General features: G+C 42.0%; 1 protein-coding gene across 3 annotated transcripts; it reads left to right on the forward strand.

Moving 5' to 3' along the window:
- Positions 1-27,407, forward strand: stk11ip (serine/threonine kinase 11 interacting protein). 3 transcript variants are annotated; one of them, XM_034101362.2, is made up of 26 exons: positions 1-107; positions 380-447; positions 1,035-1,237; positions 1,618-1,692; positions 1,805-1,900; positions 1,994-2,101; positions 2,183-2,254; positions 2,340-2,469; positions 2,816-2,919; positions 3,021-3,110; positions 5,201-5,242; positions 5,371-5,538; positions 5,646-5,727; positions 6,058-6,525; positions 6,606-6,820; positions 7,075-7,185; positions 7,983-8,205; positions 10,004-10,161; positions 10,243-10,495; positions 15,750-15,862; positions 17,252-17,349; positions 18,446-18,621; positions 23,058-23,142; positions 23,886-23,968; positions 25,785-26,002; positions 26,120-27,407. In XM_034101362.2, exons 2-26 carry the CDS (start codon positions 381-383, stop codon positions 26,258-26,260), a joined length of 3,579 nt encoding a protein of 1,192 aa, XP_033957253.1. In that variant the 5' UTR covers positions 1-107; position 380; the 3' UTR covers positions 26,261-27,407. The 3 variants fall into 3 exon arrangements, with proteins under 3 accessions (XP_033957253.1, XP_033957267.1, XP_033957261.1); XM_034101376.2 differs by having other exon boundaries at positions 25,788-26,002; XM_034101370.2 differs by having other exon boundaries at positions 18,449-18,621.
- Positions 27,408-27,574: the final 167 nt, after the last annotated feature.

The raw sequence follows: 27,574 nt of genomic DNA on the forward strand, positions 1-27,574 counted from the left end.
GATGTCAACATTACCGTGCACCGCTCTATGACACCCAAAAAATACAACTGAGACGTTGTTTTTTCTCTAGTTCAACAATGAAGACGATTTAGTTCTGCCTACTCGAAGTAAAACTATATGTTAGCTATCCATTGTTTGTCTGTCACGGCACAGGTATGCCGTTTTTTGCTAGTTAACGACGGTTAGCTGAGTTAATGTTAGCTGCAAGTGCAGAGTTTATAATGCTAACGCTAAACAACCATGCTAAAATGCATTGACATGTACAGTACACAAATGTGTTAATTAGCACGCTGAAATGTTTGTTCTCAGCTGCTAAAGAAGGAAATGTTTTTTATTTATGTATATTATATTGTCGTGCTAACATAATGCCTTGTTTCAGGATGGCTGCACCTCACAGTGGACAGTCCTCCCTTGTACACAGCTTGGCCACACTCCTCCGAAATGATGGTGAATTACACTCTTATTCACATACACTCACTTTACCCTATGTGTACATAAATACCAAAATACTTTGGCCGACAAAAAGGTCGTGTCAAGTGAATTAGGGCTGAAGTTCCACCTGCACAATGCAACCAAAACAAGAGCTGGGTGTATTCACTCAGACAGGAACCTATTAAAACAAAGCATGATATTTAAGTCGTTCTTCGTAATTCTGAAAATCTGAGGTTGCTGACATGCTTTGGTCCTGCTTTGACATTGCTTAGAAACAACACAACAAATGACATTATTATTATTATTATTATTATTATTATTATTATTATTATAACAATATGCAAACTGTGATAAATATGTTTGAATGTCAGAGAAGATATACCTTAGGTATTTGTGCATAGTCAACCCTCATTTAATGTAATTAATTCAATAGTGGCTGAAGCCTTTTTGTCAAACTCAAGTTTCAAAAGTTATATTTCCATTTCTTTATTATTATATATAATTTCTTCATGTCTTCTTTAACAGTTGTTGCCATTTGCTGCAGATTAAAGTGTACTATTAGATTCTCCAGAGGTAACTGAGTTGTCTCTCCTCACCTCCAGGAGCCTCGGTGCTGGACGGCAGCTCCACGCTCACCCTGCAGGCGGCCAGCTTGCAGCAGCTCACCCGGCTCTTTGAGCAGTACTTGCTGTCCAGGAGCCAGCAGCATGGCTTCCTGGCGCTGCCCTCCCACCCTGCGGACACTGCCTCTCTGCTGCAGCTGCAGTTCCTGTTTGACGTGCTGCAGAAGACCATCTCCCTTAAGGTAAGCTCGGGCCCCTTAAAATGATTTCCATTGATAGTCATGATAGGCTCCAAGTGACCTCTATCTGCTATTTAAAAAGTCTATCTAAAGCTCCTCCCAAAGCTTCCCATAAGTCATTGAATACGATTCGATAATACTTTATTGTCAGATGAAGTCTGAAATTATTCCTGCATCACAGAAGCTTCATTTGCAACCTCAACAAAGTCACACTTTAAAAAAACAAGGGAACCATCATTTAACTGAATTAAATCTATTTATTGAGATGGCTTTTAACCTGAGCTGTCATTCATTAGTTTTTTGTAATAGTGGTAACAGTTGTTTAAATATCAATGTACCTCTCCTGGATTCCTTATTCATGACATGTGGTGTCTTTATTTCAGCTCATCAACCCGCCAGGGGTCAAACTCCAATCTGTGGTGAAAATCTTCCCCTTCAAGTCTTTGAAGTGTTTGGAGGTAGTTCATTCACTAATTTCTACCTCTCAGTCTTTTTTATTTCACGCCTGCTTCTGCCTTCATTTTCTATTTGTCTTGAAAACATTCAGATTTGTATTGTTCTGTCTTGTAGCTGAAGCGAATCCCTCCACACTGTCTGGAGGGACTCAGAGGAGTTTACTCCCAGCTGGAGGTCTTCACATGTTCAAAGAGCCTCAGCTCCCTGGAGGTGATTAAACGTTTGCAGCATATTGTCTTACTGTCGTTGTTCTATTCTGGGCAATCAAAGTCATTTATCTGTGTTCTCCTTGATATTTTCCAGGAGCTGCTCTCTCTGTGTGGAGCTGACCTGAGCTCTGCACTGCCTTGGCTGGAGCTGCACACACTCAACTTTAGCTACAACTCTATTGTTTGCCTGGACCAGTCCTTAGTGAGGAAACAACCACAGATGCATCATTACTGACCTATGAGCTGATCATCCCCTCACTTTAACCTTCTGTTTCTTCCGTAGAGTTTACTTAACGTCCTGAAATCCTTAGATTTAAGCCACAACAAGATTCAGGAGTTTGCTGAATTTCTTAAGGTTAAGTTATTTATAACAATTCTACTTATGCTGGTGACCACACCTTGTTTTGCAGCTGTCTTATTTCCTTATTTCCTCGTTACAGCCCTTGAGTGAACTGGAACACTTGAACCTGGGCTACAACTTCCTGCAGAGGGCGCCAACGCTGGGCCAGAGTGCCAGGGCCAAACTCGTCACACTCATCCTCAGGAACAATGAGCTGGAGACTATTAACGGTAAACTCAACTCGTACATAGTCAGGGTGTTACTCATGTTGTTCTTTAAAGCATTCCTGAGTCAGATCAGGGATAGAATCACAAAGCAACCTGAAGAGGAAAACTGGAAAAACGGGATTCTGCCACACTGCCAGCTGTTTTCGTAATCCATCTGTCTTTCTTTGATATTGTTTATCAGCACTCAGTCAAACATTAGATCACCTTACACCTGCCTGTTTATTATGTCTGCTTGGAATAGAGAGCAGAACAGCATGAGGATTTGAGCTGCAGGTTTCCTTTTATGTCGACCTTTTGTCTTGTTCATACTGCGTGCTCTTGATATAATCCATCCTGTGTGGTTAAACAGGTGTGGAGCAGTTGTCTTCGCTCCAGCACTTAGACTTAGCCTACAACCTCCTGTTGGAGCACTCCCAGCTGGCCCCCCTCTCCCTGCTGCACTGCCTGAACACAGTAAGGAAACACATGCACGCTGACACATGTATTTCCCTTAACATATCAACTTGACGTAGCGTGGTAAAGCAGACACTGTAAAATGTAATGTCTTCTTCCAGCTTCACCTGGAGGGCAACCCGCTGTTCTTCCAGAAGACACACCGCACCGGCACCGTCAGACATCTCTCCCCTAAGGCTGCAAACATGAGAGTGAGACATTATTCGAGCTAGACGTGTACACATTTTGAATATAAAATAATGATCATAAAAGTTGTTTTGGAGGCATCAGCACAGGATGTAGTATATTCAGAATCAGAATACCTTTATTAGTCCCACGGAGGGGAAATGTGCGTCGTTACAGCAGGAAAAAGAGCCACAGACAGCTTAATGTTACATATGTTAAATATGTGAAGTGCATTTAAAAAAAAAAAAAAAGTACTAAGTTTTGATATAATTAAAAATAAAAAGTTACATAATTAAAAAAAATAGACATCCTGTAACAGTTCTTAGGATTTAGCAGCCAGGTATATATTACACAGTTATTAACGGAATCTATATATATTGCACATATTGCACATAGGTGGTTGGTATTTAACAGCAGCAAGTTACACAATTTACAAAATACAAAATACACACCTTGTAACAGTTCTAAGGATTTAGCAGCCAGGTATATATTACAGTTATTAACAGCATTTATATATTGCACATATTGCACATAGTTTGTTGGTATTTATTCAAAACAGCATTTGAAGACAAGGATATCAGCTAAACATCTAGCAGGTCCAACAACACAAGACTTCTTGGAGCTACTGTAAGCAACAGTTAGCGGTTAGCAGTAGTTTAACAACAAACAAAGCTTTCTGTCCATCAGGAAACTCCATCAATCACATCATAGGGGAAACCAAAAACAAATGGAGAGTTGAGTAGTTACTAGGGATGTAACGATATATCGAATATTGCGATATCGCGGTAAATAAATGTCTCAATACCGTCGTGAGACTGACAAAATCTACCGCAATTTATTTCTTTTTTAAACCTTTATTTAAGCAGATGGTCCTATTGAGATCATCGATCTCTTTTTCAAAGGAGACCTGTCCAACATGGCAGCAAGTAGGTTACATCATGAACATAAAACAACAGATAACACAAAAGGACATCGTATTTACAGGGCTACGTACATACCTAGAGACATTGACAAGTACCAACAGTATATGTATATCTCGCCCTGTCAATAAGCCTCACCTTCTTGGCAAACACTGTATTGTTTTTGAAGTGGTGGAGAGACAATGCACAGTTTGACCTACTGCTGTCACCCATGGCCAAAGCATATCTCTCTGTCCCAGCAACATCAGTACCAAGCAAGAGAGTTGTTTCCACAGCAGGGGGTTTTGCAAACGCCCAAACATCCCAGCTTCTACCTGAAATGTGGACATGCTCATATTCCTAAAAGATAACCTTGATGATGGTGAGTGAGTGAGTGAGTGAGTGAGTGAGTGAGTGAGTGAGTTTGAGTTACTGGAAAAATCAAGTGAAACTTGATTTATTCTATTGCAGCGTCTGATTATTATATTGTTGAGACTTTAAAATACTACTATCCTACTAAAATGCTGTACAAATCAGATGTATTATTTAATATATTTATTATTTTGTTTATTTTTCAATATCGCGATAAATATCGTACCGTGGACTTTTTATCGCGATATTATCGTACCATGAGTTGTTGGTATCGTTACATCCCTAGTAGTTACACTGTGTTGCTTTACGTTTTGGGTAAGCTGGTACATTTCCAAAGTAGGCTGTGATCTGAAAATATATCCAGCAGGTGTTGGCTCAGAGGAGTTATACTGTAGGTATGGATCTATTAAAAGCACACCCTCTATACATTTACAAAAGAGCTCTGTCACGGAGGTGATCTCTGGGCTCATAGATCTCGGCCTCCGTTACGGGTTGTTTAGTTTTTTGTTGTTGAAAAGTGTTCCCCTTTCCCCACGTCTGTCGTTGATTGTGTGCACCTGGTGCCCTGTGTTGTCTCCTCCCCCCTCACCTGTGTCCTGTTGGGTTGATTGTGTTGGGCATTTAGGCTCTGGGGTTTTGCTGTGTGTGTGAGATCCTGGTGGTGGCTGGTGACTGTGTGCACAGGAGCAGCAGATGTGTCATATCATGTGTATGATTTAATAAATTCCCACACCGGGTTGTGTTTTTGGACGTTCTGTCTCTGCCTCCTTGCTTGGTCTGGGCCGCTCAATTCTCAGCTTCACAAGCTCCAAATCAGCTGCCTCTGCCTTTTGTTTTTCTTCCAGCTCAAACTCAACGGTACCATGCTGTCGTCATCTGAGTTATCAGTAAGTTTCACTCTCATATAATCATCCCGGGGTGGTAAACGTTTGTATATGTAATGGGTAAACTGTACATGGTTGCATTTTAAAAATTATTTGTTCCGAGTTAAAAGTCAAATAACTTTCTTCTGCAGGTTCTGTCCAAACAAGGCCAGCTGATTGTCCCTGTACAGACTTTACCTCCTGTTGCCATGCCGACAGAAAGGAGTAACCAGGATGGGTCCAGTGGTGCCGGGGAGCTGAGTGACAGCATGTCAGTCGGAGAAGTAGGAGTCACACGCCTTCGGAAGAGGAAATCCAGAGTAAGAGAGCTTTTAGTAGTGCTTTTTTATAATGTCAAATATTTCCCATATGATGATTCCTTCTTCGTTACTAAATGACACATTTTTCAAATCATTCTGTGTTTCAGAGTAAAGTGAAAGTGCGAAGGGCTAGCATATCAGAGCCCAGCGATACAGACTACCAGCCCAAGCTGCGTTCCTCCTCACAGAGTGGGTATTATAGCATGTCTTTCAAAGGATGCTGTTAACATATGACTTCTTAATCAGAAAAACAACACTTTTTTATGATACACTTTTTATTATTTGGTGTCTACTACCATTTTAAACCAGATGAAGGATCATTGGACATCTAAAGTTATTTAGAGAAACAAGCTAAGCTAACGTTAGCGGTTAGTTTGCAGTCACTCTGTTCTGTGTCTAATGGAGAGACACAGATTTGAACCCTGAAACTTCTTTATTCTTTAGCAGGTTTAACCACTCTATCTGAACACATGATACAAATATTAATATTGTGCGTTTAATATGTTCTTCCTGCGCTAGGCATTGTTCTTCCTCACCAGCAGGAGATCGAGCGCATGTCCAGCTTCAGAGATCAGCTGGGGGAGGATTGGCTGAGGTACCAACACCATCTAGATGAAGCACAACCCTCTACTGTTACCACCGCTGTCGTCAACGGCAACCCTCCCCCTCCTCCCACTCAACCCCTCCCCAACGGCCTTAACACCACCACATGTCCATCTACTAGTGTACAGTCCATGGAGGTCCCAGAAGTCCTCCCCCCTCCGCTGCTCTCATCCGAGCCTAGATTGGAGACGTCTATTGATGCAGACTTTGAAACAGAATCCACGCTCCAATGGCATGGCACCTTAGAGGAGAGCACGGTGGATGACCCCATGGAGAGCCAGGAATTGGGGGGTTCACCTGAGCCCAGTCCAGGCTCCCAAAAATCGGTCAGCAGGGAGAGAGCAGACACCAAGGAAGAAGAAGAAGAGGAGGAAGATCTGGGAGGTAGGGTACTCAATAGATGAAAATACAAAGACTAAATCAGCAAAAACTCTTCTGATCTCCTTTCCTTTTTTGGTTTTCAGTGGACCTCTGTCACCCTCTACTTGTGGGTGTCTTATCAGACAAGGAGGAAGAAGACGGAGAAGGACGGGGGGGGAGGAACAGGAGGGAGGTGTTCCTGTGCATTAAACAGGGCCTGGTGCTGGAGGTGGACATGCAGCGCGGCCGGGAGAGGTGCCGCCTGGAGCTCAACAGCCTGGCCCGGGTGGAGACTACAGAGGCTGCCTGGACCCGAGGGGTGAGGGCAGGGGTGTGGGGGTGTAATGGTTCATTGATCAACCCTCTGTTAAAGGTCTATGCAGAGTGGAAACATCCACACGTCTTGAAGAAACACCGCTCTGCATTACTATGAGTTACCGTTTGTTACTATTTATTAGTACTTATGTGGTTGAGGGAGATTGTAATTTCTATTTGAATGAAGGAAAGTCCAATTTGTTTCCTCTTCAGCGTTGAGATTCTCATTTAAACGTATTGATTTTCTGTGTCTCTCAGGAGACAGAAGAGATGCTTCCAGCTGTGGAGCTTCATTTCGACTACATCAGCAGAGACAAAAAGAGGAGGTGCTACGTCGTGCTTGATGATGATCCACAGCAGGCACTGCAGGTTAAAACACACAGAAACTCACATTCACACACACACACACACACACACACACACACACCTGGGTCCTTTCGATTAGATTCCTTTTAAGAACCGTTTTTATCTTTCAAGATTACAAGTTCACCCTACTGTGGAAAAAACCGAAACGGACAGATTAACCTACCCCCCCACATACAGTGAGTCAGAGAACACACACATTACCTAGAACAACACACACCTATAGGACGAGCCCGGTCCTGTTTACAGGCTCTACTCAATCCCCCTTACTTTTTGTTTCTGAATGTGCTGTCAGCATCCAGCAGCACACTGTGTTCCAGGTTAACTACCCTGTTTACGACTTTCTGCTCTTTTATAGTCCAACATTAAATTAGCGTCGGATATAATTCAGAGGGCAGATTCCAGTATGTCATGACACTGTCAAACAAACACATTGCTTAATGAAAAGTATAAAACCACAACCAACACCCACACAATAGCTGATGGTGGCCGACCTACAGCGATTGTTTTTTCCCTCAAATCATCCCTTAGTCCTACTGATTTTAAACCTTTTACAAGCTTACTACCTACTGTTCCTAAGCTTTTAACAAGAAAATTGTTTGTGTTTATGTCTTTATGTCTACTTGCCAGAGAGCTTTTTTCTCAACCAAATATCATTTAGCTGTGATTTTACACGAGCTGGTGACAGCCGAACAAATCCTAGTGAAAGTTGGATTGGTTTCTCAGTTGTCTTGGTAATAGATGAACTTTTTTTCTAATGTTCACTGTCAACCAACTGTTCTAAAAACGTTTTCGCCGACCAGGCCTTGACGGACCTGCTGACCCATGTTGCCGAGGAGAACCAGCAGCGGGAGCTCCTTCCCAGCTGCGTCCGCCTGCAGTGCCTCCGCTGCAGGGCAGAGTTCACGCTCAAGAGAGAAGGACGAGATGAGCTGGCGGGGGGGAGGGCGAGGAGGAGAGGGGCCGCCATGGTACCTGACAGTGCGGAGGAGGAGGAGGTGACACAGTTCCATGACGACAGCAAAGGTGAGAATGATGAAAGGGGGAGTAATGTCACCAAAATAAAAAGCTAGCAAGTTCTTTAATATCAAGGAAAACGTGGTCATGAGTTCCAAAAACCAAAGCCTTTTGATCTATTTAAAGGTACAAATATTTACATACACACATCTGTATTTCCCTTTTTAAATACATGTGTTGTTGCGTTTATTTAAAATGATAGAAAGTTGAGAATTTTTGCTGGGTCAGTGCCAATTCTTTAGCCAAAAAACTGTCATATCTCATCCAATGTACATCTGTAGAGCCTGGCAAGATGTAAAAGGCACCCTGATAATGAAAATGTGTACAAAGTAAACATGCAAATAGGAGCAAAGCAACAACATGACAGGATATGAATAAGTAAATATGTGGAGCAGGGAGAAAAAAGGGTTAAAACAATCATCATATTTTGGACTGTTATCACTAACCAAATGTTTAAAGGAACTTTGAGGAAATCTGTAAAAAGAACTGACAATAAAAATTCCATTTGCGCACAACTGTAGGTGACACACGGGCCCAAGCAATGCGATGTTTGGCTTGGGTTTATATCTGAATCAGTCGTCCATAGATGTCAAACAATCCCACACACATGCCTCGGCTCTGAAAGACCTTTTTTCCAATTCATCCCTCATACTGAGACACGCACACTGAGTCATGCTTCTGCCTGACAAACTCTAAACCGGCCAAAAATCAAAGCATTACATTCATTTAAAATGTTCCACTCAAATCTGCACTGTCATTCCTCACCGTCAGCGGCCTTTGTTGTTGACAAATTGGACAGAAAAGTGGCAAACACAAGGTCGCACATGTACACCTGGAACAATTTATGGAAAAAAACCAAATGTTTATCGCGAGTTGACGTCAAAGCACTCCTACTCGACTATCAGGTTCCCATTGGAAGGCTGCATATTTTCCCAAAACAAACTCCGAGACGAGTTCAGCATCTCAGGAGTTATCTCCCCTCTTTCATTGCCTTGCTTCTCTATAGTTGGCAGCGGATAGATGACACCCTTCGCTCCAGCATTTGGACCAAACCTAACATTAAGACCTGCTCCGGCACGCACACGCTACACAGGCTTTGTCCCGCAGATGTTCTGGGGGATTTCATGGATCAGCGCGACTTTGTTTGTCTTAGTGTTCGTGTTTCAGGCTGTAAATGCCTTTTGTCATTCGCACGTGTCTAAACTAAGACATTTGTTTGCTTGTGGGTAACAGACATACATGCCCTGCAGATACGAAAAAGAAAAAAGTCCACCTCATATGAAACTTGTTAGGAATGAAGCATGTGTCCTGCTCATATTCGTGCATGCAGGTCCTTTGGTTGTCAGAATCATTAAACTGTTCTTCAGCAGGGATGGACACAGATGATTTTAAAATGAAACACTCATATTTCTGGTTAGTGGAGAAAGGACTCTTGCTTAAGTAAAAGTAATAACACCACAGTGTACAATACTCATTAATAAATGTCCTGCTTTGAAATGGTAAGATTTGCACCAGATGGAGAAGTACTTTAATGCCAAATTGCATATTTCAGATTAATACAGTATATTAGATCACTGTTATAGTTATTGAATTAATTTTAATTTTAGGATCTGTATGAAACTAGGATTTTAATCTGTACAATACAGTTTGTAGGCTCGTCCAGGATTATATTTTATTATATTCATCCTTAACTAATATTGCGCTTACTGTGATTTAGATATTGCAATTTTGACAAATGGTGCAGATCTAGTTTTTTCGGGTCTGGTTGCCTCCGCCAATAACCTTTTTTTCCCCTTTGTTTTCTCAGGAGACATTAATATTTGTCCAGAATGTGGTAGCGATCATGTTGTCCATGTGGATGGCCAGTCCACTCCCTACAGCAGTACCCCAAACAAGCACTCATCCAGGCCGGAGAGTGAGGACGATCTTCTCCATGTGATCCACAGCACTCGGAATACCAATAAGGTCTTTCAGAAAACAGTAAAACACTTCCTCTTTGTCCATTTTATATGTATTTCCCACCAACTCTTCCCTCTGTCTCAACAGGAGGATTACACGGACGGCAGTATTAGCAGCAGTCCAATCCTGGAGGCCGCCACCACCACAGAAGACCCCGCCTTCTTCACTGCCCAGGGAAGCTCCTTCTTCATCGGGGACGCTCAGGGGGATTCCTCCAGCCTGTCCTACAACACAGAGTGCCAGAGTAAAGAGGATCTGGCTGGGAGCTACCGCTACACTGCTACAGGTGCTACACCACCTGAAGTCCAGGCACCTCCTGCAGGAAGGTCCACCCCTAATGGTGGGTTGATAAACCTTTGGTTCATCAATTTTCGCTTATTGTCAGGGGATCATTCATTTGACTAGTTATTATAATTATTTGACTATACTCTTACGGCCCGTCTACACTACAGCGTCGAAAGCTCCAATCTGCTCCAATCTGCCCATTCACTTTCAATGGGGTGACGTCACGTAGCCGCGCTTTTTCGCCGAACTGAATTGTGGGTAGTAGAGCGAGGCGTCTCAGGCGACAGAAGTTGAACAATGTTCAACTTCTGTCGCCTGAGACGCCGGAGTAGCCAGCGCCAGCCAATCAAATCCCGTTTCCCAAAATCTGACAGCTGAAGCCGTAGCCAATCAAACCGCGTCTAAGCTGGGAGAGATATCCCGCCGTTCATTTCTATATTTCAAAAAAAGTCGGAGGAGAAACTAACTATCGCCGTAGCAAATCACCCGGTTTTGTATGACCAGACCCTCTTCACCTACCGGGATACAAACCGGAGGAACCAGGCATGGAGGGAGGTGGCAGAGACCAGAGATGGGGACTCGAGTCTGCGACTCGGACTCGAGTCGCACTTAAGTCGCACACACAGAGACTCCAGACTTGACTTGGACTCGTGACCAAAAGACTTCAGACTCGACTTGGACTCGTGTGTTGGGACTCGTGAACAATCATTGTGTTTTCTATTTTTGGCGTATTAAAGGTGGGGTAGGTAAATTTGAGAGAAACCGGCTCGAGATCGCTAGAATTTGAAAATACACAACCGGAGATAATCTGCTAGAGGCTGCTACTTCCTTATAGAGCCCGCCTCCTCCAACACACACGAACGCACACATGACCAATGAGGGCACGAGATAAGTTTGTGCCCAGATGGAAGGCTGACAGGCAGGTAGGCCATCCAGTTACTTTAGCCGGGCTCGAATTTCATCAGGCACTTGAAAACTCACCCGGAGAGGTCCGTCAGTCACATTAACGCATGGACGGTTAGCAAACATGTTTAGCTCAGCATCAGCTATGTAATGTTAACTTAGCTTGCTACTAGCTTTGTAACTGAATATTTGAAAAGATTAGTGAATTGCTTGTCACACTTGTTTGAGTTGAGTGGCGTTGACATCCAACTCTTGACATGACATAAAAAAGGTCGGTAACGTTAATCATATTGCATTGCAATAGCCTGTTTAAAGTGATCATATAACAAACAACTAATCAGTACTGATACTGTATGCTAATAGATATAGGAGTGATAATAACACAGTAAATGCTTTGAATTTCTTAGATATAGCTGTGCAGTATTCTTAACAGACTGGATAGCAGCAGACAATAGAAGGCTTATTACAACCAGAAGAGACATGAGACTTTTATTTTTTTAGAGACTTGAGACTTGACTTGGACTCGTGACCAAAGACTTGAGACTTGATCAAGTCTCACCCCACAAAGACTTGACACTTGACTTGGACTTGCAAAAAAAGACTTGTGAACATCTCTGGCAGAGACAGTGGGGGAAACTGGTAGGTTTTCGCCTGTTTGGGGAGTTTATATATCTATTGCTCCCATACAATCCCCGGGGTTTTTTGCTTTGTATGTCGGGGGCGGGAGATTCATGTGATTGGTTGTTGGCCGTGTTGCTTGAATAAAATCCCCAAGCTCCAGACACGCCCAGCTCCAAGCTATTTTTGGAGCTGTAGTGTGGACGCTCCGTTATGCTTCGACATGTAGGATTGGGAATCGGGTATTAAAGGTCCCATGACATGGCCATTTCTACTGATCATAATTCCATTGTTGAGGTCTACTAAAATAGATTTATGTTATGTGTGCACACACACACACACCCACAGCCTCGCCGCGTCCCGCCGTCTCAGGCTGAGAAATCTGCGGAGCTGCAGCTGAGAAAAGATTGTGTGTGTGAGGAAGTCCACAGATTGGTCCATTTGGACGATTGACGGTATGGTAACGTAACGGCTCCGCGGACGTGAACGGCTCCGCGGACGTGAACGGCTCCGCGGACGTGAACGGCTCCGGATTGGTCCATTTGGGTATGGTTACGTCACCATAACCAGGAAGAAAAAAATGGAAAAAGAGAAATGTCCAACGAGGCGTTCAGGGGCAGCACAGACAGGTCTTTTCTGTGTTAGAGTTTTACTCGCTACAGGGTGTACTTTGAGGGTTTGTGACTCTGCAGACCGTTTACATGCAGAAAAAGCTACATAACACACAAGGGGACGGGTGATAACCAGAAAAGCATGTCATGGAACCTTTAAAGTGCATTCTGTGAGTGTTGAAAATGTCTTTAAGGTCCTAAATTGAACTTGATGAACCTTGCAGAAGCCCTGTTTTTTTATAGCTGCAACTAATGATTGGTATTTTTACAAGTGAGGCTCCAAACTGGTCCAGACTCGAGCCCTAATTTTCCTGTAGACATTATGTCACAGCCCACTCACTGTGCAATGTTTCACCCATTAGTTTGTTTTCTTTAATCACTTCTGCCTGTGAGTGGATTTAAATCCTTCCTATTGTGAGGAGATGTGGGTAATTATTGTGCTGCCCTTCTATTAAAAAAAAAAAAACATTTTAAAGAATTGCAGAAGTAACAACTTACTTAAGGCAAGGCAAGTTTATTTATATAGCACTTTTCAACACAAGGCAATTCAAAGTGCTTTACAAAAAATGAAAGACATTAAGCATTAAAAAAGAAAAGCTAATAAAATAAACATTAAAAGAAAAAATACATGGATAAAAGTTACAGTGCAGTTTAAGATATGAATAGTTCAATTAAAAGCAGCGACAAAAAGAAAAGTCTTCAGCCTGGATTTACAAGTAGTAAGAGTTGGAGCGGACCTGCAGGTTTCCGGGAGTTTGTTCCAGATATTTGGAGCATAATAACTGAACGCTGCTTCTCCATGTTTAGTTCTGACTCTGGGGACAGAAAGCTGACCAGTCCCTGAAGACCTGAGAGATCTGGATGGTTCATAATTTAGCAGGAGGTCAGAGATGTATTTTGGGCCTAAACCATTCAGTGCTTTATAAACCAGCAGCAGTATTTTGAAATCTATTCTTTGACACACAGGAAGCCAGTGTAAAGACTTCAGAACAGGAGTGATGTGATCCACTTTCTTAGTGTTAGTGAGGACTCGAGCAGCGGCGTTCTGAATCAGCTGCAGCTTCCTAATAGATTTTTTAGTGAGACCTGTGAAGACACCATTGCAGTAGTCAAGTCTACTGAAGATAAAGGCATGGACAAGTTTTTCTAAATCCTGCTGTGACATTAGTCTTTTAATCCTAGATATGTTCTTTAGGTGATAGTAGGCTGATTTAGTAACTGTTTTAATGTGACTGTTGAAACTCAGGTCAGAGTCCATGACTACACCTAGATTTCTGGCTTTATCTGTTGTTTTGAACATTGCAGGCTGAAGCTCAGCGCTAACTTTTATACGTTCTGACTTGGCTCCAAAAACCATTACCTCAGTTTTATCTTTGTTTAATTGGAGAAAGTTCTGACACATCCAGTCATTGATTTGTTCAATGCACTTACTCAGTGTTTGAATTGGAGCATAGTCTCCTGGTGAAATTGTTACGTACATTTGTGTGTCATCTGCTTAGCTATGGTAACTTATTTTGTTGTTCTTCATTATCTGAGCCAGTGGTAGCATGTAGATGTTAAAGAGAAGAGGCCCCAAGATGGAGCCTTGAGGAACCCCACATGTCATATTTGTCAACTCAGATGTGTATTTACCTATAGAAATAAAGTTGTTTCTGTCCTTTAAGTAGGATTCAAACCAATTTAGAACTGTTTCCGAAAGTCCCACCCAGTTTTGCAGTCGGTCTAGTAATGTGCTGTAGTCAACAGTGTCAAACGCAGCACTGAGATCTAATAATACTAACACTGAAGTTCTGCCACGGTCTGTGTTTAAGTGGATGTCATTAAAGACCTTTACATGAGCAGTCTCAGTGCTGTGGTTTGGACGAAAGCCTGACTGGAACACATCGAAACAGTTATTTAAATGCAAGAAATTACTCAACTGTCAATTACTCAACTTAGTCCACATAAACTACTTGGAGCAAGAAATATAAAAGATGTTTCTAAAAATTAAACAAAGCTTGGCACCCAGTTAAATAAAGTGGACACCTATCAATTGGGATCTGCTGGTTTGATGTATAGCATGTACAAAAAAACTGAAGAATTCCCACGTCAGGGTTAAAGTTATCAAAAGTCCAACTTTGTCTCATTTAAAGTCATCTAAAACAGAGAAAAGTAGCTCCCATTTGAATAGCTAGAAAAACCGAAACAGTTAATATTTTTGCTTAAATGTTCACATCCTGTCAGCTGTGGTTTTTTAACATCCAATTTTGATGTTGGCAGGACTGCTTATTGGAGGAAAGCCCAAACAGCAGTAAATTATAAATTATATTTTATAACTTGATTTGAATTCGGCTGATCACATGGTCATTGTAAAACACATGTACTGTGGTGTGCGGTTTAAACTGTGTACGTCAGCCTCATAGCCCTCTCTAAAGATATATTTAACTCTTAATTGGACGCGAGCAGAGATGGGAAGTATTTTGTGGTGCAGAAATTCTCCACAGCGCTCTGTATCAATGTGACAGCATCCCGCGCATCTGTCTGCCATTTTTCGATGAACCACATGGTGCAGGAAGACAGATTGGAATCATTACTGGAAGTGATGGGAGAGGAATGAAAGTCTGAGAAAGGGAGGGCTAATAAAACCTTTCTGTGTCTATTTGGACATGCTGCAGTCATTCTAAAAGCAAAGTCTTAGGACAGTGAACTCATCCTAAACACTGACACTAAATATGGTGTCCTTTTTCCGTGGCACAGAGCACCCATTGTTGTCTCTTCAGAAGCAGCTCTTGATGAATCAATGTGTCTCTGTGCGTCTCTCCTTCAAAAAGAAATGTGTCTTAGGGTTCAAAGGCCTCTTTAATCTGATCTCTGTTTGCACACTCTTCAAATGAAAGACGTTGCGTTTGTTTAGGCCCCCGCGGGTCAGCACCCTGTCATTTCTGATGAGCTCTAACCATCCATTAATGCTCAAATAACCTCCAGGGCAGTTCATTGGTTAATTTATTGCTCTTAAATGTCGTCTGCTGCAGTAAAAGCTGTCGTCATAAAAGTGAAGTAATATAGGTTCGCATTTCTGCCAGAGAGCTTTACTATTAATGTGAGATATCATCGAGGGAATCGATAAAGTTCACTTTATTTAAGCCGTCTATTGTTTGACATGTCATGTTAGATCGCTCATTTACATTTTCCTTGTAGATGATGTGGACTTCCTGTCTGAGGACTACGAGGCGGTGGACCATCGGCTACAGCTCTTCCTCGATGTGGAGGTCTTCGAGGAGGAGGAAGAAGAGCTTCACTCCTTCCTCAAGGTATGTAAGAGTGAGGCAAGTTTTGGAACCGCATCACTAGGGTTTCTTCACTGAATAAACAGACATGGCACTAGATGAGCTTTAGAACAGAGCCAGGATAGCTGTTTCTTATAGTTTTGCTAAGCTAACTGGCTATTAACTGTATCTTTAAAAGACAGCTTTAGCTAGATGGATGAAAACACATTTAAACCTTTTTAAATTCAAATCAGTTGCAATGCAGACCTAATAACTGTCATCACAATTTGTTTTGATGTTACTTATCTCTGATTGGTGCAAGTGTGTACCTTATTCCAACTAAGCCCTGCCTTGTTAAACAACCAGCAGAAATGTCTATTGTGAAATAACTAACTCCTTTTACTTTGGCAGAAAATAATATGTTCATGTTTGACTCTACTGCTTACAATAAAAAACAGATTTAAAAATAGTCTTTTCAGGGCCTCTTAATCTTTATGGCGCTAATATTAAAGCAGGAAACAGTGGCTGCCTGCGACTGATCGTCCAAATTCTACAGTGTAATGTTTTTTATGCTTCTTTTGTGATTGTGGTTTTAAAAGTTCCTCTAACATATCTCTCTAATAGCCAAGAGATTCCCGCTTAATGTGTGGTGACAGCTTATACTGCAACACTTCAGCTGCGGTTTCATCTCCGTCAGCCAAGATGAGTCGGTTCATCTCCACGCTCCAACTTCGTCTTCTTCGGGAGATTTTTTTCCAGCCCCCCCTGCCCGCATTCACTGAGACCCTCTTTTAATATGCATTGCACCCTGGGAGCTCTTCGAGTCAGACGGATATTGCTTTTCTCTGTCAGACACCTGGACGAGCAGCAGAGAGCCGTACAGGATCAAGCAAACGTCCCGGTTCCGCTCCATTCATTTTTAGTTCAGTTTATTTATCTAGTGACGGGGCCGCTCGCTGTTCACTTGTTTTGACTTCTTGGGTTGTTTTAGAGAACGTTAAGGAAGACTTTGGTCCAGAGAGGTTTGAGTTTAAACTCCTATAGAGCCTGTGTAAAACTCAAAACTGTTATTATGATAACAAAAAAGGCATATTATATAGAATAAGTCCAACATTGGTCCAAGGCAAACATACAAATATATCTGAAGTAGAAGGACGTTTTATTTCAAGGAAGATACGAGGTTGAAAGTAATCCTTAAGCTTTTAAGAATAATAAAGTATTGCAAGTTGGACTTCATTTTCAGCCACTCCACTATATTTTCATAATGCAAAATTAAAAACAATCCTTCTTCCATCATAGTTTTCCTCTTCGACCCTGCTCAACTCCTTCACTAATTCACAGGGAGGAGCAGCACTTTGAGCATACAATCTTTCCCACTCCAGACAATGTGCATTCAACTTAATGTCCTGCTTCCTTTTTACTGTGTGGCTTCAGATGTCAGCTGTGAAGTTTGGGGAGCCCGGGCAAGTCCCCTCTCTGCTGGTGGTGTCCAACATGCGCATCTATTTCCTGGAGAGGACATCAGAAACCCAGTGAGTAGAGCCACTTCACAGACTAGAAACAAAATAATAAGTGGCTTCCACAGTAGTGATATGCATTCTTGCAGTATTGTATGCATAACATGTATCTTGGCAGTATAAAGTCAAGTCTGTGAGATTTTTATAACACACATTCCAATTGATCAAAAGGGTAATTAAATCCTGCTGGAGTGGACAGAGGTTCAAAAGAGGGTGCCACTCTGCTGTGTGTGTGTGTGTGTGTGTGTGTGTGTGTGTGTGTGTGTGTGTGTGTGTGTGTGTGTGTGTGTGTGTGTGTGTGTGTGTGTGTGTGTGTGTGTGTGTGTGTGTGTGTGTGTGTGTGTGTGTGTGTGTGTGTGTGTGTGTGTGTGTGTGTGTGTGTGTGTGTGTGTGTGTGTGTGTGTGTGTGTGTGTGTGTGTGTGTGTGTGTGTGTGTGTGTGTGTGTGTGTGTGTGTGTGTGTGTCCTGGGTCACATCTTGAGAACACATTGACCTTGCAGTCTCTGGACTGTGGAGTATTTGTTTTATAGTTTTAACCCCTTGTATTGTTTTTTTTCTTTCCTACCACACATGCATGAAAACCTTACAAGGAAATAATGCTAATACACCATTGCATATTGTAATATACATGTTGTATATTGTGTACATTTTTACTTCTTTTGTCAATTTAAATATTTGTCTTATCTGTTAAAGGACTTTTATTGAAATATCTTTATTTGGTTTTATTTTATATTTGTATTGCACGTGTTCTAACTACCTGTGTATTTAGATGTTTGTATACTATTTTAATTATTATTTATTTTATAATGGAAACACTGTCTTTAAAACCCATTTCCCACAGGATAAATGAAGTATTGTGATTGTTATGATGAAGGTAACTGTGACCATAGGGACTTGAAGTCCAACTATTCTTTTGACCTTATATTTCCATCTTTAAAATAACAAGGTCCTTCATAAGTTATTGCCATGTAAAGTAAACTCTGGCTTAACAAGCACATTTTAAAGTGTTGTTCTGGCAGTCACACCTCCAAGTGTCACAGGTCATGTAAACCATTTCATCTGTCTCGCTGTGACTAAATTTTCACTTTCTGATGCCTGATATTCCTCCCAGCAGAGGCCAGCTCTCCGATTGGCTGCAGAAGCGGGACAGCCACCCAATCATGGAGCTCAGCTACCTGGAGGTGGGACTTGGCTCCCAGTGCATCCACATGGCGTTTGGGGGAGTGGCCTACACCCTCCTCGTGAGGGACAGTTTACGCTGCAAACGCTTCTTTGGCCTCCTGACAGGTAAAAGAAACGCTGCCAAAGACCAAGTTTAATGTATGGAAAAACATAAAAAAGGACGCTTTTGAGGGAGGAACTCACTGACCCTGTTCTTGCTGTACTAACTGGTCTAAGCGGTTTTCCTAAGGTCGCTCTGAGGAGATGGAAACTAATTACTTTTAAAAATAGTTGTGCTGTTGAATCGTGTGTGTGGCATTGTGCCGCAGAAACCCAACCCCTCACAAACTAATACTATACGCGACATGACGCAAATCTCTGCCCCCCACAGTATTGGGTTCACACAAACTGAGCACATCCTGCCCAGCGTCTGCACGGGAGGACCAGCGGCCGAGAAGAAAAGCTTTTATTAGAGGGGGCTCGGGCCTGGAATGTCTGGAAAAATATGGAAAATTAATTTGCCAATCTCCAGGTCTGTGAAGTAAACAGGAAAACAGACAGTGGAGGGATTTTCCACCAATTACTGTTTCGTATTACCGATGAAAGGGTGCAAAACATTGAACACAGGCAAAAAGCTTTTAAATTCAGCAAACCGTCACGGTGATTAGAAGAGCAGTCTCAACTTTTTCCACTCCTCCCCGCATCCAGCTGCTGTGTGAGGGGGCATCTGTCCAGCTTTCACTCACACACAATCAAGCAGGAATTTCTTGGAAGAACATGAAAAGTGTTGTTTGGTACATATATACATATTCTTCTGGCTATTCATTACATGTTTCCGTTATTTTACCCCGTGAAAAATCAAACGAGACCAGGCCAAGAAGGCAGCATATGAAAAATATTAAATACAAAAAAGTCTTCTTCTACCCAGAATAATGTTATAATAAAGCAAAAACATTTGCAGCATCATATCATAGGGACGAAATGACTATGCTATGTTACATATGTGTGCTGTGTCATTACATGACATGAAAATGTAACGCCAGATTGCCTGTAATGATATCCTTTCTTTTTTGCACACGCATCAGCATTGTGGTCGTGTTTCCCTAAATCCAACCTATCCTTTTATCCCTCCATTTGTTCCTACCTTCCCCTGTATCCTCTGGGAGCTTTTTTACTTCTATCCAAATTCACAAACAGCTGATTTAAGCGATTTATTTGTCGCCGAAATTCATTCCAGATTGCTCTAACCAAGGGCAAAGAGCTTGTCCAAGACATGGATAATAGTTTTCCTTCCCTTAATTCTAAACACTTACACATAAAGTATACAAAGTCTATATTTCCTCAGATCCGTTACAAACTAAGCTGTTATTGTGGCAAACTATGTATTTCCTAATGCCGAATTAACCTCAAAACAGCTGTTGTACGATTCTGTCAGAAGTACGGGAAAGCTTAACCAAAACAAACTCGGCCTATTGTCCAAGCTGGCTCCCATCATGCGCACGAAGATGAAAGCTGCAGTGACGGAGGACTCTGAAGTTTGAAACTAAAACAGTTTTCTGGATTTCAGAAACAAACCCAGTCTGACACAACTTTATTGAAACGGGAGAGATAACACGAGACCTCTGAAATCTGCAGCCAAGAGACAAAAGAGTCCAGAATTTGTGTTACTGATCTTCTGTTGCTGAGAGGAATATATCAGTCTTTTGTTGTACTCGGTAGGAACCATGAATGTATTTGGGTTAGGGTGAAACCCTTTTAGGTGTTGTTTTTGAATCCGTTCCCTTTTCATACTGTCCCGTCTCCGCTGTCCGACGTATCAAACGGGGCTTTGGTGTTTGATTTCGTGTGAAAACCATCGGGGGCATTGTTGTTGGTGTTGGAGGCAGCCAAACAGTCTGGGGCTGAAACAAGAGGAAGCAGGAGTATTGACACAGTGCACTGTTCGGGGTTCCAAACGTGCCCGGCGTCTGGTAACCTTTGCTTGCTTCTGATTGCGATTCTAAATGGCACCTTGCTAAAACTGTCCATGTTAGCAAGTTATAATAGCTTTGGCTTGGTCTGACATCCTCTGTTTCTCCTCAGCGCAGATTTTCGTGATCAAACTTTGTTTCAGTGTCAAGTATTTTGCTGAGGCATTGAAACAAACATTTCAGTTTCTAAATGATTACAAGGCCGATTACAGAAACAAATGTGACACTAAAACAATACAAGAGAATGGAATGTTACATTTTCTCCAACAGCAACCTTCAGCATCCATTACAATTTAGCAATTCCACAGTGAAACCATGTTGTATGCTTTCCACACAAGATTACGGGTTGTGGTGCAAAGTGGTTAGTAAAGTGTTCACTGCAGTCAACATGTCTTACTTTGTCTTATAGTCACATTATCCCAAGTGTTTCTACAATGTTCTAGAGCAACATCGTGTGGTTGTCGACTTCAAATCATTGATTGGTTTGTATCCAGTTATCCAACCCAATGTTAGATCCTGGACTGTGTTGACTATATATTGTAACTGGATGAAGGGTTTTATTCCCTAGATGTCTGGAGTTATTTTAAAAGAGCAAACTAGCAGTTGGCTCCTTGCCCCTTCCTTCCATGTCCTATTCTACGTTTCCTTTAACAAGAAACTGCTTCGTTTAGTGTCTTACTCACCACGTCCGTTTGTCTGGAAAAGGAGACGACCTCTCTAGATAGTCTCTAGCTATTAGAAAATCAGGCTGAGCAAACATTTGTGTAACTCGGCCCGCATCCCCCTCCAGGACATGGGTTGTCTGCCGAGCGGTGCAGAAGGAACTCAGATTGGTTTGACATGAAACTGCTTTATTTAACATTGAGTCCATTTGTTCTGGAGAGTACCTCTATGGATCATTTCCTTCATGTACAAGGCGGGTTGAAACCTTTACCATAAGTGTGGAAAGTTGGCACTTCCATGGTCAGATTCCTCGTCTTGTTTGCTCCGTCAGATAGTTCCTGTTGTGGTCAGGAAAAGTGTGTGTGTTGTATTCAGAAATGAAACGCCTTCACACACCTATAAACAAACTTCTGGGAATAATGGAATGTTGTTTTTTCCTTTGGAAAAATGATATTCATGAGACTCCCTTTTCTGCTCGCTGCACCTTCCTACTTCATAAGAAGGATTTTGATAATCTTATTTTCCTTTGTGTCCCTTTAACAAAAATCCTTTTTTAAAGTCTGTCTATTGTAACTTGAGTGTGGGGCCGCACTACAGATACCCTCTTATCCCCGCATTGTTGTCACACTCACTGATACGCTACATTTGGTAAATGTGAGCGTGACACAGCGCATTGTGTTCCCAGCCGTTTCTCACCCACGGCTTCTATGGGGATGAAATCTTACACCTGCAACGAGAGACCTTTTGGCTTTTTTATCATGGATGGAAGGAAGGAAGGAGTCTCAGATTAGTTTGGCTTTCAAGAACTTCTGGGTGTGACATCTTTTTAGTCCACTGTACCTTTTTCTGTGTCCTTCAAAAGCTAAAGGGAAGTTTTTTCTAGATGCTGTCATGCCTGCCATTTGCTATGCTGATCCAGGCTTACCCCGTAGAAATCTGTAACAGTTTGTTTGATCAAAAAGTCAACAATGACGATGGAATCCAAAAGGCATCCTCCATTTCCTCCCAAACGTCTGATGAAAGTCAGCGCACATGCTTCCATTTACTCCCAGATGTGTTTCTTACACGCAGCTCTTCACCTTCACAGCTGTTCCAACAGGCTCAGGGCTTGTCATGCAACCTTGGTCGGCTGATAACTATCAGTCTAAATCACTTTTCCTTCTTTGATTTGGGAATAGGTTTTTAATGTTTGGTCGTTTAGATTTTACAGTTATGAGTATAATGGGTTAATCGGTTCATTATTTTAGTGTTAGTGGTAATGTAAATAGTGAAAAGTAACCATTACTCTCTGTTATCCAAGTTTACATCTACAAATTGCTCATTGTACTCATTAAACATATCCATAAAGACACGCAATTTACAGTCATATGAAGCGAGGAAACCAACCAGAAGTCTGGTTTTATGAAAGTCCATAAAAGAATGACCTTACTTCTCACTTGATTTGTTGCCTAAGGAAAAATATTTCTGATAAGTTTAGGGTCTCGATCACTAGTTTATGATCAGGGCTGCACATAACTGGTGCGCACCCCCCGCCAAAAAAGGAGAGAGAGAGAGAGAGCGAGAGAGAGAGAGAGAGCAAGAGAGAGCGAGAGATATTTTTTTAATCCGTCCGCGAGCACGACGGCATCTGCGATCCCTCGCTCTACCCCTCGCTATCGCGTGAAGGGTCTGCTTTGTGCGCTCCGCACAGTAGCCCTGCTGCGAGGCACGGGCGAACAGTTCATGAGCGTGCTCACTAACTTGTTTAGTTTTCAAATGTATTTAGCTCCACCCTCATGTCACTTCTGGTTCCATCAAACAAGAGAGCTTCGTCCAATATGCCAAACTCAAGGCCTCAAAACCATAGTCAACGGTGACTTTGTCTACTTCGTACAAATAACCACATTGATATTATATATTTTTGAATTGTTTGTGTCCTTATTTCCTCAGGAATTGTGCGCGAGATGGCTCACAAATCCGACAGCAAGCTGGAGTCCATCTCCACCACGAGACTCGACCCTCAGCACCATCTCTGGTACGTCGCACTACAGACGCAACGAGACAATGGCAGCCGCCTGTGATTTTATTTGTGAAGATGTGGTCGAAATACCGTTGTGTAGTTAGCGTTAAAGGGAGTTCTAACACTGCGCACGTCTTTGCTAGATTACAATTAGCCTTTTCTCTTTTGGACTTGTATTTGTAAAGCAGGCACCACTAAATTAGCGGGGGAACCACATCTTAATTTATGCCATGTGTAGCGCAACACATCCTGACTCACGCACCAGTACTTTCTCACCACCTGATATGTGTAGCAGTTTGGGTGGTGGGCTTTGTACAAACACTCTGTAAAAGTCCCTCATTCCCAATGTCACTACTTACTAGTACTCGAGTACATTTACTTAGTTCCTCTCCTGCATTCTAGTTACTTTACCAAGCATGCTTCATCCAGCTTAACCCAGGTACCAAGGCATCTTTAAAAAATCTTCCAATTTGTCCTCTGCTCGATAGTCAAATAAATGGAGACGAATCAGAGCAGCGCCTTGATGTGCGGCGAGGCGCTAACCGCAGTCACACACTTCCTTGCTTTTCACAATCCGAGCTCTGTCAGCTATTATGTCAATTATCCCCTTTGCTTCACAGTTACTGCGGAGTTCACCCTGTGATGCTCAAGTGCTTCCATCTGAGACGGCATGGCAGCGCCGCACACCCAGTCATACATGAACACACTGGCCGTGGTTTCAGTATTGTAATGTTATTGATCTCTTCTGATCTTCCCAGGCCTCTGGTGTGTGAAGACATCCAGGCAGACATGGAAGATGGACAGCTGCAGTTTTTCTACATCCTGGCTTTTGTTCTGCAAGGTGTGCACTTCACGTTTTCAGCTCACTCTTTCTCTCTCGTATCAGGTCGTCCACATTCCTCCGTCTTACTGAGAATGACCTTACGCGTGTTAAAAGGACCAACAGATCTCATCATGTCTTATGTTATGATTTCTCGAAGGCTAATTGCTTTGACTCTGCTTGTTTTCCTGTCATCTTGATTTATAGTCGTTTTCAAGATATTTCTCAGTTGCATTTTGGTCATCTCGCTCACTATTATAGGGATTATGTGACCCTATACTATAGAATAATAGCCAGGAAAGTATGTTATTTGCGATAAAATGATTTTATTTCAAATAGAAACACATGATGTGAGACACCTGTTGCTGATCCCCATTAAACGAGGCATGAAAGTGTTGTTGTGACTGAAGTGAGTGACGGAACAGTGCCCATGTTAACTCCCTTTCCGCGCTTCATGAAGCAAAGGTAGCTGCAGGCTACACGCGGCAGTGCACGCCTGTGGAATTTGAAGTGCGGTAATTTAGCATGCCTAGATCTGCCTTTTTCCTCGACTGCTCTACTGAAGACAGGGGAGTTCTGACATGAAATATAAAACCCAAACTAGCAAACGTCATAAGTATTTGTTAGTCGGTAATTCAAGACGTTGAATGATAGTACTAAATCAGAGACTATATCAACACTTGAAAATGATCAAAGATATGAGGCCAGAGGGTGACGTTCACTATCATGTGGCTCACAACAGAATTGGCATAAGATGTTAATACTTTAATGGTCCCCTATTATACTCTTTTTCAACAATATATTATAGGTGTCAGATATATACAGAACATGTCTCTGAAGTGTGCTCGAAATACCAAACGGGTCATTGCAGCATTACCCATAATCCCCTCTGTTTCAGCCCTGTTTCCAAAGTGGTGATTCTCTGTCTGTTACTTTAGACGAAAATAAGGAGCCCCTCCCCACGCCCCTCTGAGAGACATTTGGTTACAAAGAACTCAATGGTGCTCTAGGGGGAGATTCAGGTGATAAGGTGTGGGGGGGGTTACCTTGGTTGCTGATTGGCTAATGGTTACACGAGCCAAAAAAACACTGACATCACAAAGTGGCCAAAATCTGATCAGCTCATTTTCAGTTTTTATATAGAGGATAGATCTCTTAAAACAGTGGGGACACATATTTATATTTATTATAAAAGACATGAAAAAGTGTATTTTGCATAATAGGTGACCTTTAAGTGGAGACACTACAGGGGAATAGGGTAGCAAACTTTAACTAATATATTTCACAAACTTCCAAAGTTGTGCGTTTAGTGAGTTTTTTTGTATCACAAGTTTTCTGAACTTTATTGTTTGAATATGCAAAATATTTCATGCTTACTCTTTGTGAATGAAGGAAACATCTACCTACTTACACAGACAATGTTAGTAAGGAATACAACTTAATGTGAAATGTTGATGTTTTCTTTCAACTGCTTTCTTGTAATTGTAAAAGTAATTTATTTCTGATGTTATGTAAAAAAACAAACACATTAACAAGACAAACGCTGATGACGATGACCTAATATTTTATTTATAAGAAAAATATATGCTAGAGGGGGAGGACCAGAAAAGTTTTTTTTAAGCTTCTTCTTGCCCCTGTTGAACATGACAGACTATTTGAGAATTATTGTTGTTTTTGTTTTTTTGTTGTACTTTGTTATAATTATTAATTTGAGTGAGAAGAAAAAAAAAATATATTATTGTTGTATGTTTTTGTTTCTGACATGTTCAATAAATTGACTAAAAAAAAGGAAACATGTCAAAATACCCTAAAAGTGATGTTGTTGTCTTTCTTCCAGAAGACATTTGGATGCCCCTTACAGTCCTGGCCACCCGGGAAACCCTGTACCTGCTCCAAGAGGATCACCAGTGGTGTAAAAACCCAAACAACACTGAAAACAATGAAGCCAGCAGCGGGAGTGTTGACATTTTAGAAACGCTGCCTATCAGCTGCGTGAGCTCAGTCGACCTGTGGCCATCAGATCAGTGCCGGATGGATATCAAGCTTTACGATGAGGTGAGTACTCAAGGGTGGAGAGATGCACAGGACCCACAAGGAAACACTCTTCTTTCAGACGAAATTAGAATCGCTTTAAACGCATGCATGACTGTGATTGTTGTTTTCCTCCTGCAGACGGTGAAAGAGGAGAAGACGTGGTGTGTGCGCTCCGATAGCGCTGAGCTCCCGCAGGGTCTGCTGGCCTGGGTCAGAACACAGTGGGAGGCCATGTTCGGAGTAAAACTGCACACAAGCCTGCAAGACAAAGCAGCGTAATGGGGGGAGGGTGTGTGTGTGTGTGTGTGTGTGTGTGTGTGTGTGTGTGTGTGTGTGTGTGTGTGTGTGTGTGTGTGTGTGTGTGTGTGTGTGTGTGTGTGTGTGTGTGTGTGTGTGTGTGTGTGTGTGTGTGTGTGTGTGTGTGTGTGTGTGTGTGTGTGTGTGTGTGTGAGAATGTTTAGTGTGCGTGAGCCGAGGTTGTCTTTATTTTCTCTCCCCGCGCAGTCTGCTTCCATTACGCTTTTAAGGCAACAACTTTGAAATGATTGCACTCATCCATGTGGTACACAAGCCTGTAAAAGCACTGGTTGCATAATTCCTGATCCCCCCCAGATAGCATCCTGCTTTTCCACAGCTCAAATGGAGTGTGCCTCGTTTCTGAATGCACCTCAACGGGTCTCGTGTTCTTCAATCACCGTGGCGTCTTGCAGATTTGAGTTTTGGGGGCTTTGGGTTTAGATTTTTTTTTTTTTAAATATCCCCAGCCCCCTTCATTCATCTAGACAGAGCCCTTCCTCGCCGACTTAGGGTGCAGCGTTTTGGGAAATCACGCGCTCAACACGAGGCTGGGGGGTGTCATCTAGGTCACCTCACACCTCCCCACCCCAATTAGGTGTGTGTGTGTGTGTGTGTGTGTGTGTGTGTGTGTGTGTGTGTGTGTGTGTGTGTGTGTGTGTGTGTGTGTGTGTGTGTGTGTGTGTGTGTGTGTGTGTGTGTGTGTGTGTGTGTGTGTGTGTGTGTGTGTGTATATAGTGTTATGTCAGGTAAAAATAAGAAATACTGTCTCATAAGATTAACAGCAGTTATTGTCTTTCAAACTTGGGAGCAGAAGTTTTTTTTTTATAAAGCTGTATTCTTTTGTTTATCATCCTCATTTATGTTTTGATAAATGCAGTGGATTTTCATTACTAAGTATAAATCCTTATGTTTAAAATGTTGAGCATTATTATTGTAATCTATGTACATATTACAACCATGCACAGTAAATATAAAAACTCAGCGGAAAGATTAACCAGTTAAACTTAATTTGTTAGCTTTGTTTTTTCATTATGGTATGACGCAAAAAGTATTTTATTTTTATATAAATGCCATCATAAAAAATACATTGGATGTATCATGTGTATAATGGGATAAAAATGTGTTTGTAGTATTTGTGTAGTTTCTTTTTCTGGAATAGGTTCACGTTGGCAGCATGCAAGAAATGTGAAACATGTTAATGTTGCAAATGGTCTGTACTGCAAACAAGAATCAAAAAAGGTGACAATGTTAAATATCAACCTACTGAAAGCTGTGAATGACATCAGCGCAGCTGCT

This window comes from Pseudochaenichthys georgianus, chromosome 2, assembly GCF_902827115.2.
Source record: "Pseudochaenichthys georgianus chromosome 2, fPseGeo1.2, whole genome shotgun sequence".
NCBI classification, from domain to species: domain Eukaryota; kingdom Metazoa; phylum Chordata; class Actinopteri; order Perciformes; family Channichthyidae; genus Pseudochaenichthys; species Pseudochaenichthys georgianus.